Source organism: Chlorocebus sabaeus, chromosome 16 (assembly GCF_047675955.1).
Source record: "Chlorocebus sabaeus isolate Y175 chromosome 16, mChlSab1.0.hap1, whole genome shotgun sequence".
NCBI lineage: Eukaryota > Metazoa > Chordata > Mammalia > Primates > Cercopithecidae > Chlorocebus > Chlorocebus sabaeus.
Window position 1 is genome coordinate 66,061,909 of NC_132919.1, and position 13,774 is coordinate 66,075,682.

Sequence of the window (13,774 nt, forward strand, 5' to 3'; positions counted from 1 at the left end):
AAGCATAACAATTGTTGATTCTAGCTGCAAGTTATACAGGTGTTCATTAGACCATTTGAAAATGCTTTCTAGCCACCCTAAGGCTTAAAGGAAAAAAATAAACCCTTTAAAATAAAAAGTTGGGGGCAGAAAAAGAGTAACAAAACCTTTGGACTTGTGCCTGTAATCCCAGCACTTTGGGAGGCCAAAGAGAGAGGGTTGCTTGAGCTCAGGAGTTCGAGATCAGGCTGGAGTATATGGTGAAACCCCATCTCTACAAAATATACAAACATTAGCCAGGCGTGGTGGCACACACCTGTAGTTCTAGCTACTCAGGAGGCTGAGGTGGGAGGATCACTTGGGCACAGGAGGCAGGGGCTGCAGTGAGCCGAGATTGCACCGCTGCACTCAGCCTGTGTAACAGAGCGAGACCCGGCCTCAAAACAAACAAAAGAACCACCTTTGTGTCAGAGTTAAGGTTGCTGTATAATAAAATGCTGGGGTACGGTTCTGGGTCCATTCCACATGAAGATCAGAGGCTTCCACTGGACCCAAAGGAATAATACTAGTCACTTGTGATTATTCCTCTATAAGGTTTGAAAGATGTATCAGGCCAACTTAATGGATGCAGTTTTAATCTAAAACTCTATACATTGTACCCCCAACTCATAGGCTTCATGTATCCATGAAACACTCTTCTGTCTCCACAGTCTTAATGTGGCCCTAATAAAGCCACCCTCTTGGAGGACTCAGAAGAGGCCCCCCACAATCACTGCAACATAATAATTATAGTAGTTAACTGCTATTGAGCACTCACTGTGTGCCAGGCATTTTTCAGGTATTGATTCATTTAATCCTCAAAACTCATTCGAGGTAAGTACTATTATAATGACAAGGTCGAGGAACAGAGATTAAGCAATTTGCCCAAATTCACATTATTAGCGGAGCTGGGATTTAAGCCTAGTCTGGCTGTGGAATCTGTATTCTTAATGACCATGCTATACTCCCTGAGATTAACCTTTTACTCCAGTTACAGGGATTGTCTTTATCTCTCTGAATCTACCCCCAATAAGCCATAACAATAAATTAATCAATTGTCTTGGTTATCTCTTCTGCCCAAATTTACATTTTGAAAAAAATTTAAACATACCAGAAAGATGAAAAGAATAGTATAGAATCCAATTGAAGATCAGGCACTGCATGTCATGTCTTCATTTCCTTTAATCTAAAACATTCCTCTACTTTCTTTGATCTTTCATGACATTGGCATTTTTTAAGAGTCAAAGATAGTTGTCTTGTAAATGTCCCACAATCTGGATTTGTCAGTTTCCTCATTTTTGGGAAAAATACTGCATAGGTAATGTATCCTTCCTGCCTCGTAACCGCAGATTGCCTGTAATACTAAATTTGATGACTTGATTAAGGTGATCTTCCAGATCTCTCCATTGTAATTATTTTGCTGGCTGTAGTGGCTCACACTTGTAATCCCAGCACTTCAGAAGGCCAAGGTGGGAGGATTGCTTGAGTCCAGGAGTTCTACACCAGCCTGAGCAACATGGTGAAACCCTGTGACTCTTCTTAGAAGTCTACCTTCTTCCTGTGTAGTTTCAGCCCAAAGTGAGACTTTTGAGTTGGGAAGAAATACTTCTGAATTAAACTACTGATCAGTGTCACCCAATTCTAATCCCAACCACCTTTTTCTAGGCATACCGTACTCACTGCCATACTTACTGTTCGGTTGGGCACCTTTGCCCTCCTTCCTATTGGCCTTCTAGTTCCTACCCAACTGTCCAGTCCACAGGCCTCAGTAACACCTTTTCGCCCAGCCCTGTGGTAGCGTTGGCCTGCCTCCTTTACCTTCTCAACCGCTTTACCACTAATGTATTGTTTTGTGTTTTCATCTATAGGATCTTACCTAGCCATATGGCCTGCTGCCTCTGCCAATTTAAAAACATCATTGAGGCTGTTGGCAAGACAGTCAAGCTGCATTGCAACAGTGCATGTCTGACAAACACCATACGTTGTCATGAGTCCAAATTGCCTGGTGATCAATTGTTACATTATTTTAAGTATTTGTTTTTAAATTTTTTATTTTTAATTGATAAATTTGTAAAGTGATGATATAATTGCTTTATTTTTATTTACTCATTCAGAGTTAAACTCCCTCAATTTCTGAACTATTCCCTTGCTGAGAGTCAGGTTCTCAGTTATTATTACAAAATTTAATAATAGAACTGTTCCATATGCACAAACGACCAAAACAAAGCAATGGGAAGACTAGGGAATAACATTAACATCCACACACTGTGTACTGTGCTCTCTGCTTGGTGCTTTGCCCCCAGTGACAATTTATTCATATAGTGCAATGTACTGTGTAAGCTGGTTTTATACGCATGAGGTCTCAAGTACTCTCTGCCTTACAGGACAGATGTAGATCTGGTTTTGATTTTTTTGTTTTTACAGGTTTATAAGAGTACAAGTGATGCTGTTTTATTTGAAGCCTGAGAGTTTCTGGTTCCATAACCATAAATTGCTACCTGGCTCTTCTAATGGAATGGAGGGCTTTTCCAAGCTTAGACCATCCAACTCTGAACTTGCTCTGAATCTCAAACCTTTCTATTCACAGAACAAATGCTCAAGTGCCTTCAGGAGTTTTTCTATAGATTAGGTTTATTAGCACCAACTTCATGACTTCTAAAATGTGACTGTTTTCATGTCCAGATAGCTTGAATACAGGTATCTATGAGTGATATGGGGTGGATAATTAATAATGCTTAGCTACTTATATAAAGACAGTGTTGCTTATTTTTCAAAACTTTTTTTTTTTTTTTTTTTTTTTTTACCAATTATATTCTTCCCTTCTCCCCAAGAAGTGGGCAGAAAAGCATTGGTAATCTCCTTTTACAGATGAGGAAAAACAAGATCAGAGGTGCTAAGTGCTGTACCTTGTGCCAGGTCTTCTGTCCTCAATTCTGGGTTCTCCCCAAGCCCGTGTTTCTCCTTTCTCACAATCTTTACTTCTTCCTCTGACCCTCAGCACCACCCAAAATACTTTTAATTCTGGAAAAGAAAGCCAGCTGCACACTGGCACACTTGACCTTCATGCATTCAGAAGCTTTGGATGGTTCCCAATCCAGAATATTAGAGATGAAATGAAAGCAAAGTAGGCATCTGACAAAAGTTGCTTTTTCCCTTCTGCATTTTGGGACCTCAAGTAATGTTTATCCAGAAACTGCTGTCATACCACAGATTCATTGTATATTCAACAACATAAGCATAGCATACAATCTGGCAAATTAAAAACCTCTTAACCTACACCCTGGATCCCTGTCCAAATTTAAGAAAAGAATTAAGGTGGACACGGTGTTTTTTCCATGTCGTGTCTTCTGTGATGGGGCTATGGTATGTGGGAACAGTGAATGGGGTGGGTGGGTGGAGCGTGTGCCAGATGAGGATCTATCAGCAATGGGAGGGGCTCTCCACATTAGTATCTCCATCCTGCTCCTCTCAGAGGACCGCCTTCCATTGCATTCAGCTGTGATGGTAGCAAGAACACGGGTACACTGAGGACAAGGAGAGAGGGAGCCTTGTGCTCTCTCTGCATATGAGGCAGGACAGCACAGGGTACGGAGCAGTCTGCAGAGAGGCCAGCTCATCAGGGAAGCACTTGTCTTCCACCTTGGGCTTTGACTGAACGCTGGGCAACTGGCCCCTGGGGATCAATGGAATAATCCTAAGCAGACTTACTCTGTGTCACACTATGCAATGTTCCAAGTAGGTGGCCATGTTTTCAAAAGATGTCTTTTCTCCTTTTGTTGTTGCCATTTCATAGGTTTAGGATTGGGTGTGTGTTTCTCCTCTCTGAATGGCACTCGAATGTTTGCTGACTCCTACTCTGTGTGACTGGGGCGTACAGCTGTGAGCTGATGCATGCTGTCCCATCATCTTTCATGATCAAAGGAGTCTCTTCTTTTTTCACAGCTGAAGAAGCATCCGTAGGGAATCCAGAAGGAGCGTTCATGAAGGTGTTACAGGCCTGGAAGAAGCACACGAGCACTGAGCTGACTATTGAGCCGGAAGTGCCCTCAGACAGCAGTGGCATCAACTTGTCAGGCTTTGGGAGTCAGCAGCTAGACACCAATGACGAGAGTGAGGTTATCAGTGCACTGAGTTACATCTTGCCGTATTTCTCCGCAGGAAATCTAGATGCGGAATCAATGTTATTACCGTTCATAAAACGGCTCTTTTCTAATGCGCAAGATGGAGATAGGGCCCTGGGTATTTTGAAAAACAATACAAAGGGCCCCTCTCTTCAACCTGCATCCAACAACTCAACTTATGAAAGTAAATTGAGAAAGCTGTATTTGCTAGAAAATGTGTTAGATGCAGAAATACAGGAAAAAATTGATGAAGTTAAAAGGGAAGAAAAAACTGCCATGCTTATGCAGACCAGCCTTCTAGGTAACAAATTTAAACGCCAAATATTTGAAAAGAAATTAGAAACTGTCCAACCACAGGAAAACAGCCTGGCAAAGATTCAAAGTGTAGGCAACAACCTGCAGAGAGTGAACAGAGTCCTCACGGGCCCAAGGAGCATCCAGAAAAGGCACTTCAAAGAGGTGGGAAAGCAGAGCACCAGGAGGGAAGAGGGTGCGCAGGCATTTGTGGAGAGCGCTGCCCAAGAAAAAAGGCTCGGGAGCCCGGTCTCAAGGGAGTTGGAACAGCCTCACACAGAGCAGGGGCCCAAGAAGTTAGTGGAAAACACCGTCTACACCAAGCCTTCGTTCACCCAAGAGCTTAACGCAGCAGTCTCCTCTGTGCTGAAACCCTTCTCCATGGGCGAGGGAGTTTCTGCCTCCACCCCTGCAAAAGCCCTACCTGAGGTCAGAGACAGATCAAAAGACTTAACCCACACTGTTTTCATTTTAGAAAATGCAAAGGCTAGAGTTACAAATATGAAGGCTGCTAAACCAATCGTACATTCCAGAAAAAACTACCGCTTTCATAAAACTCGCTCCCGCGTGGCCCACACAACACCCAAGGTCAAAAAGATTAGAGAGTTGAGAAAGGAAAGTTATCTCGATAGACTGATGCTTGCAAACAGGCTGCCGTTCTCTGCAGCGAAGAGCCTCATAAATTCCCTTTCACAAGGGACTTTTTCATCTTTAGGAGACTGGAGTGCTCAGGAAAATCCTTTTCCTAAACTATTTGATACTTCAGAACGTGTTATAGAGGACACTAATGTAAAGAACACAACTGCAAGAAATGCCTTTGAAGCAATCATTTTTATGGAAAACACTACTATGCCAGAAGGCACCATCTCTGAAAACACAACCTACAATCCTCCTCCTGAGGCAGATTCCGCTGGGACTGCGTTCAACTTAGGGCCAGCTGTTAAACGAACTAATCAGACACAATGGGAATACAACAACGTGGGCACTGACCTGTCCTCCGAGCCCAAAAGCTTCAATTACCCGTTGCTCTCGTCTGCAGGTGATCAGTTTGAAAATCAGCTAACCGAGCAGCTACGGTCCCTCATCCCCAACAACAATGTGAGAAAGCTCATTTCTCATGTTATCCGGACCTTAAAGATGGACTGCTCTGACACCCATGTGCAAGTGACCTGTGCCAAGCTCATCTCCAGGACAGGCCTCCTGATGAAGCTTCTCAGTGAGCAGCAGGATGTAAAGGCGTCCAAGGCAGAATGGGATACGGAACAGTGGAAAACTGAGAACTATATTAATGAGAGCACGGAAGCCCAGAGTGAACAGAAAGAGCAGAGGTTGAGTGAGGTGAGGACCACACAGAAACATAAGACCCAGATTTCCCAGCATTTAGTGTATGCCAGGAAAGTGCCCACACAGCAGAACCTGGGACTCCCAGGCCATAGCTCATCCTGGTTATGTAACTTCGGCCATGACGGTGATCTCCCACTTTGCTCATGTAGAGGGTGAAATAGATTAGTGCACAAGGTGAACTGTAGACCAGGGGTGGTAGCTCACGCCTGTAATCCCAGCACTTTGGGAGGCCAAGGTGGGTGGATCACTTGAGGTCAGGAGTTTGAGAACAGCTTGGCCAACACAGTGAAACCCTGTCGCTACAAAAAATACAGAAATTAGCTGGGTGTGGTGACACATGCCTGCAGTCCCAGCTACTCGAGAGGCTAAGGTTGGAGGATCACCTGAACCCAGGGAGGTCGAGTCTGTAGTGAACTGTGTTTGCACCACTGTACTCCAGCCTAGGTGACAGTGAGATCCCATCTCAACAAAAATAAAAAAGAACCAGTAAGCTACTCACCTGGAACACTGGGGTTTTGAAAAGTTAGCTTTCATTCTCTTTGTTGTTGTTGTTTTTTTAATTATTCTTTTTTTTTTTTTTTTTTTTTTTTTTTTAATTTATTTATTATTATTAAACTTCAAGTTGTAGGGTACATGTGCACAACGTGCAGGTTTGCTACATATGTATACTTGTGCCATGTTGGTGTGCTGCACCCATCAACTCGTCATTTACATCAGGTATAACTCCCAATGCAATCCCTCCCCCCTCCCCCCTCCCCATGATAGGCCCCGGTGTGTGATGTTCCCCTTCCCGAGTCCAAGTGATCTCATTGTTCAGTTCCCACCTACGAGTGAGAACATGCGGTGTTTGGTTTTCTGTTCTTGTGATAGTTTGCTAAGAATGATGGTTTCCAGCTGCATCCATGTCCCTACAAAGGACACAAACTCATCCTTTTTTATGGCTGCATAGTATTCCATGGTGTATATGTGCCACATTTTCTTAATCCAGTCTGTCACTGATGGACATTTGGGTTGATTCCAAGTCTTTGCTATTGTGAATAGTGCTGCAATAAACATACGTGTGCATGTGTCCTTATAGCAGCATAATTTATAATCCTTTGGGTATATACCCAGTAATGGGATGGCTGGGTCATATGGTACATCTAGTTCTACATCCTTGAGGAATCGCCATACTGTTTTCCATAATGGTTGAACTAGTTTACAATCCCACCAACAGTGTAAAAGTGTTCCTATTTCTCCACATCCTCTCCAGCACCTGTTGTTTCCTGACTTTTGAATGATCGCCATTCTAACTGGTGTGAGATGGTATCTCATTGTGGTTTTGATTTGCATTTCTCTGATGGCCAGTGATGATGAGCATTTTTTCATGTGTCTGTTGGCTGTATGAATGTCTTCTTTTGAGAAATGTCTGTTCATATCCTTTGCCCACTTTTGGATGGGGTTGTTTGTTTTTTTCTTGTAAATTTGTTTGAGTTCTTTGTAGGTTCTGGATATTAGCCCTTTGTCAGATGAGTAGATTGCAAAAATTTTCTCCCATTCTGTAGGTTGCCTGCTCACTCTGATGGTAGTTTCTTTTGCTGTGCAGAAGCTCTTTAGTTTGATGAGATCCCATTTGTCAATTTTGGCTTTTGTTGCCGTTGCTTTTGGTGTTTTAGACATGAAGTCTTTGCCCATGCCTATGTCCTGAATGGTACTACCTAGGTTTTCCTCTAGGATTTTTATGGTATTAGGTCTAACATTTAAGTCTCTAATCCATCTTGAATTAATTTTCGTATAAGGAGTAAGGAAAGGATCCAGTTTCAGCTTTCTACTTATGGCTAGCCAGTTTTCCCAGCACCATTTATTAAATAGGGAATCCTTTCCCCATTTCTTGTTTCTCTCAGGTTTGTCAAAGATCAGATGGCTGTAGATGTGTGGTATTATTTCTGAGGACTCTGTTCTGTTCCATTGGTCTATATCTCTGTTTTGGTACCAGTACCATGCTGTTTTGGTTACTGTAGCCTTGTAGTATAGTTTGAAGTCAGGTAGCGTGATGCCTCCAGCTTTGTTCTTTTGACTTAGGATTGTCTTGGAGATGCGGGCTCTTTTTTGGTTCCATATGAACTTTAAAGCAGTTTTTTCCAATTCTGTGAAGAAGCTCATTGGTAGCTTGATGGGGATGGCATTGAATCTATAAATTACCTTGGGCAGTATGGCCATTTTCACGATATTGATTCTTCCTATCCATGAGCATGGTATGTTCTTCCATTTGTTTGTGTCCTCTTTGATTTCACTGAGCAGTGGTTTGTAGTTCTCCTTGAAGAGGTCCTTTACATCCCTTGTAAGTTGGATTCCTAGGTATTTTATTCTCTTTGAAGCAATTGTGAATGGAAGTTCATTCCTGATTTGGCTCTCTGTTTGACTGTCACTGGTGTATAAGAATGCTTGTGATTTTTGCACATTAATTTTGTATCCTGAGACTTTGCTGAAGTTGCTGATCAGCTTAAGGAGATTTTGGGCTGAGACAATGGGGTTTTCTAAATATACAATCATGTCGTCTGCAAACAGGGACAATTTGACTTCTTCTTTTCCTAACTGAATCCCCTTGATTTCTTTCTCTTGCCTGATTGCCCTAGCCAGAACTTCCAACACTATGTTGAATAGGAGTGGTGAGAGAGGGCATCCCTGTCTTGTGCCAGTTTTCAAAGGGAATTTTTCCAGTTTTTGCCCATTCAGTATGATATTGGCTGTGGGTTTGTCATAAATAGCTCTTATGATTTTGAGGTACGTTCCATCAATACCGAATTTATTGAGCGTTTTTAGCATGAAGGGCTGTTGAATTTTGTCAAAAGCCTTTTCTGCATCTATTGAGATAATGATGTGGTTCTTGTCTTTGGTTCTGTTTATATGCTGGATTATGTTTATTGATTTGCGAATGTTGAACCAGCCTTGCATCCCAGGGATGAAGCCCACTTGATCATGGTGGATAAGCTTTTTGATGTGCTGCTGAATCCGGTTTGCCAGTATTTTATTGAGGATTTTTGCATCGATGTTCATCAGGGATATTGGTCTAAAATTCTCTTTTTTTGTTGTGTCTCTGCCAGGCTTTGGTATCAGGATGATGTTGGCCTCATAAAATGAGTTAGGGAGGATTCCCTCTTTTTCTATTGATTGGAATAGTTTCAGAAGGAATGGTACCAGCTCCTCCTTGTACCTCTGGTAGAATTCAGCTGTGAATCCATCTGGTCCTGGACTTTTTTTGGTTGGTAGGCTATTAATTATTGCCTCAATTTCAGAGCCTACTATTGGTCTATTCAGGGATTCAACTTCTTCCTGGTTTAGTCTTGGAAGAGTGTAAGTGTCCAGGAAATTATCCATTTCTTCTAGATTTTCCAGTTTATTTGCGTAGAGGTGTTTATAATATTCTCTGATGGTAGTTTGTATTTCTGTGGGGTCGGTGGTGATATCCCCTTTATCATTTTTAATTGCGTCGATTTGATTCTTCTCTCTTTTCTTCTTTATTAGTCTTGCTAGTGGTCTGTCAATTTTGTTGATCTTTTCAAAAAACCAACTCCTGGATTCATTGATTTTTTGGAGGGTTTTTTGTGTCTCTATCTCCTTCAGTTCTGCTCTGATCTTAGTTATTTCTTGCCTTCTGCTAGCTTTCGAATGTGTTTGCTCTTGCTTCTCTAGTTCTTTTAATTGCGATGTTAGAGTGTCAATTTTAGATCTTTCCTGCTTTCTCTTGTGGGCATTTAGTGCTATAAATTTCCCTCTACACACTGCTTTAAATGTGTCCCAGAGATTCTGGTATGTTGTATCTTTGTTCTCATTGGTTTCAAAGAACATCTTTATTTCTGCCTTCATTTCGTTATGTACCCAGTAGTCATTCAGGAGCAGGTTGTTCAGTTTCCATGTAGTTGAGCGGTTTTGATTGAGTTTCTTAGTCCTGAGTTCTAATTTGATTGCACTGTGGTCTGAGAGACAGTTTGTTATAATTTCTGTTCTTGTACATTTGCTGAGGAGTGCTTTACTTCCGATTACGTGGTCAATTTTGGAGTAAGTACGATGTGGTGCTGAGAAGAATGTATATTCTGTTGATTTGGGGTGGAGAGTTCTATAGATGTCTATTAGGTCTGCTTGCTGCAGAGATGAGTTCAATTCCTGGATATCCTTGTTAACTTTCTGTCTCGTTGATCTGTCTAATGTTGACAGTGGAGTGTTGAAGTCTCCCATTATTATTGTATGGGAGTCTAAGTCTCTTTGTAAGTCTCTAAGGACTTGCTTTATGAATCTGGGTGCTCCTGTATTGGGTGCATATATATTTAGGATAGTTAGCTCTTCCTGTTGAATTGATCCCTTTACCATTATGTAATGGCCTTCTTTGTCTCTTTTGATCTTTGATGGTTTAAAGTCTGTTTTATCAGAGACTAGTATTGCAACCCCCGCTTTTTTGTGTTCTCCATTTGCTTGGTAAATCTTCCTCCATCCCTTTATTTTGAGCCTATGTATGTCTCTGCGTGTGAGATGGGTCTCCTGAATACAGCAGACTGATGGATCTTGACTCTTTATCCAGTTTGCCAGTCTGTGTCTTTTAATTGGAGCATTTAGTCCATTTACATTTAAGGTTAAGATTGTTATGTGTGAACTTGATCCTGCCATTATGATATTAACTGGTTATTTTGCTCGTTAGTTGATGCAGTTTCTTCCTAGCCTTGATGGTCTTTACATTTTGGCATGTTTTTGCAATGGCTGGTACCGGTTGTTCCTTTCCATGTTTAGTGCTTCCTTCAGGGTCTCTTGTAAGGCAGGCCTAGTGGTGACAAAATCTCTAAGCATTTGCTTATCTGTAAAGGATTTTATTTCTCCTTCACTTATGAAACTTAGTTTGGCTGGATAGGAAATTCTGGGTTTAAAATTCTTTTCTTTAAGAATGTTGAATATTGGCCCCCACTCTCTTCTGGCTTGAAGAGTTTCTGCCGAGAGATCTGCTGTTAGTCTGATGGGCTTCCCTTTGTGAGTAACCCGACCTTTCTCTCTGGCTGCCCTTAAGATTTTTTCCTTCATTTCAACTTTGGTGAATCTGGCAATTATGTGTCTTGGAGTTGCTCTTCTCGAGGAGTATCTTTGTGGCGTTCTCTGTATTTCCTGGATTTGAATGTTGGCCTGCCCTACTAGGTTGGGGAAGTTCTCCTGGATGATATCCTGAAGAGTGTTTTCCAACTTGGTTCCATTTTCCCCGTCACTTTCAGGCACCCCAATCAGACGTAGATTTGGTCTTTTTACATAATCCCATACTTCTTGCAGGCTTTGTTCATTTCTTTTTCTTCTTTTTTCTTTTGGTTTCTCTTCTCGCTTCATTTCATTCATTTGATCCTCCATTGCTGACATTCTTTCTTCCAGTTGATCGAGACGGTTACTGAAGCTTGTGCATTTGTCACGTATTTCTCGTGCCATGGTTTTCGTCTCTTTCATTTCGTTTGTGAGCTTCTCTGCATTAATTACTCTAGCCATCAATTCTTCCACTTTTTTTTCAAGATTTTTAGTTTCTTTGCGCTGGGTACGTAATTCCTCCTTTAGCTCTGAGAAATTTGATGGACTGAAGCCTTCTTCTCTCATCTCGTCGAAGTCATTCTCCGTCCAGCTTTGATCCGTTGCTGGCGATGAGCTGCGCTCCTTTGCCGGGGGAGATGCGCTCTTATTTTTTGAATTTCCAGCTTTTCTGCCCTGCTTTTTCCCCATCTTTGTGGTTTTATCTGCCTCTGGTCTTTGATGATGGTGATGTACTGATGGGGTTTTGGTGTAGGTGTCCTTCCTGTTTGATAGCTTTCCTTCTAACAGTCAGGATCCTCAGCTGTAGGTTGTAGCTGTAGGAGACTGCTTGAGGTCCACTCCAGACCCTGTTTGCCTGGGTATCAGCAGCAGAGGCTGCAGAAGATAGAATATTTCTGAACAGCGAGTGTACCTGTCTGATTCTTGCTTTGGAATCTTCCTCTCAGGGGTGTACTCCACCCTGTGAGGTGTGGTGTGTCAGACTGCCCCTAGTGGGGGATGTCTCCCAGTTAGGCTACTCAGGGGTCAGGGACCCACTTGAGCAGGGAGTCTGTCCCTTCTCAGATCTCAACCTCCGTGTTGGGAGATCCACTGCTCTCTTCAAAGCTGTCAGACAGAGTCGTTTGCGTCTGCAGAGCTGCTGCGTTTGTTATTATTTACTGTGCCCTGTCCCCAGAGGTGGAGTCTACAGAGACAGGCAGGTTTCCTTGAGCTGCTGTGAGCTCCACCCAGTTCGAGCTTCCCAGCAGCTTTGTTTACCTACTTAAGCCTCAGCAATGGCGGGCGCCCCTCCCCCAGCCTCGCTGCTGCCTTGCCGGTAGATCACAGACTGCTGTGCTAGCAATGAGGGAGGCTCCGTGGGTGTGGGACACTCCCGGCCAGGTGTGGGATATGATCTCCTGGTGTGCCTGTCTGCTTAAAGCGCAGTATTGGGGTGGGAGTTACCCGATTTTCCAGGTGTTGTGTGTCTCAGTTCCCCTGGCTAGGAAAAGGGATTCCCTTCCCCCTTGCGCTTTCCAGGTGAGGCAATGCCTCGCCCTGCTTCAGCTCTCGCTGATCGGGCTGCAGCAGCTGACCAGCACCGATCGTCTGGCACTCCCAGTGAGATGAACCCAGTACCTCAGTTGAAAATGCAGAAATCGCCGGTCTTCTGTGTCGCTCGCGCTGGGAGTTGGAGACTGGAGCTGTTCCTATTCGGCCATCTTGCTCCGCCCCCCTTTTTTTTTTTTTTTTAGCTCACAAAAGAAGTTCCAGGATATGGCTATAACAACAAACTCATTTTGGCATTACTTGTGACTAAAATTCTAACGACTTTGATTATAATTATCTGCCTCATTGAGGTAAGGACAATAATTAATTCAGGTTTTCAGAATGCAGTGCTGTCTTTGTGTGGATTCAGAGCCCACAAACTCAAAACCAAAGCCACTTTCCCACCTGCTGCTACTTGACATTCTTCTTCAGTCGGTTAAGGCTGACGTACGCTTTGTTCTTTTACCACAGTGTATATTCCAGGATTTTAAAGGATCCTCACTTCCAGGAGATTTCTATGAATTGTAACCAAGTTAATCCCACTAGATTATTTTAAGAAGTTAAGTTGATATAATAGCAAAATTTGTCCCACCCAAAACGATGTCAACAATTGGATGTACTCACCAAGTCACCCTTACTCTGCCACTCATTTATTTCCTTGTTGCTGAAATGATGAGAGACGTATAATCTCCATCCTCACGGAGTTGTCATCACCCTGGAAAGGAAGGAGACAGCCAAAAGAGAGAAGTATTGTCTTGTAGACTTATTAGGTTCACACAGTATCGTCCTTCTCCAGTGTGTAAGGTATTGTCTAAATAGCTCCAGTTAAAGCACTACAGGGTAGCCATCTTTTAAAAAAATTGTTGGCCACATTTTTTAAGTTCACAGGGGAGGGAGAACATCTCATACTCCAGCCCTCCTGAGTCTAGGCCCTCTGTGAGATGTGTCACCATTTCTTGGACACCATATGAGACAATCCCCCTTGGATTAGAGATGTTCAACCTGCATCAACATATCTAAAGCCTACATCTGGCTACTCTGGGGCGAGTCTTGTTCACAGTGCCCATTCCTGGAGCTTGCCTCTGTTTGCCTTTTGTTCAATTACATAATGTATTACTTTTCCCAAGAGGCCACTGCTAGCATATTGGAAGTGATTTAATAAGCTGGCACCCTTGACGCTATGCTACCGGTCCAACCTTACTTGCCTCATTTACCATTTCCATTATTGTGGCAGCCCCTCCATTCCAGCCAGAGCAGCCCCTCACCATACCCCAGTCACACCATCTGCATTTCTGTTCTGGTCTGTGCGTCTGTCCATCTAAAATGCCCTTATTTCACTCTGCCTGTGGGAGTCCCATGAATCCCTCCAAAGTCAACTCAAGTTCATCTTTCTGCTTGAAACCTTCCCTGAATATCCAGCCCTCCTGAGCCTAGTC

General features: G+C 42.9%; 2 protein-coding genes across 2 annotated transcripts in view; one reads left to right on the plus strand and one right to left on the minus strand.

Annotated features, from left to right (window-relative positions):
* Positions 1-1,887: 1,887 nt before the first annotated feature.
* On the plus strand, positions 1,888-12,757 carry LOC103243848 (leucine-rich repeat-containing protein 37A3-like). Its single transcript, XM_073005189.1, has 3 exons — positions 1,888-2,005; positions 3,961-5,771; positions 12,545-12,757. The coding sequence occupies exons 1-3, from the start codon at positions 1,903-1,905 to the stop codon at positions 12,755-12,757; spliced, it is 2,127 nt and encodes a 708-aa protein (XP_072861290.1). The 5' UTR covers positions 1,888-1,902.
* LOC103243250 (leucine-rich repeat-containing protein 37A3-like) overlaps positions 3,964-13,774 on the minus strand; it is a 57,768-nt gene continuing 47,957 nt past the window's right edge. The window contains 2 exon segments of the mRNA XM_073005188.1: positions 3,964-4,015; positions 12,963-13,053. Of these exon segments, the coding sequence (XP_072861289.1) occupies positions 12,985-13,053 (69 nt within the window). The 3' untranslated portion in view covers positions 3,964-4,015; positions 12,963-12,984.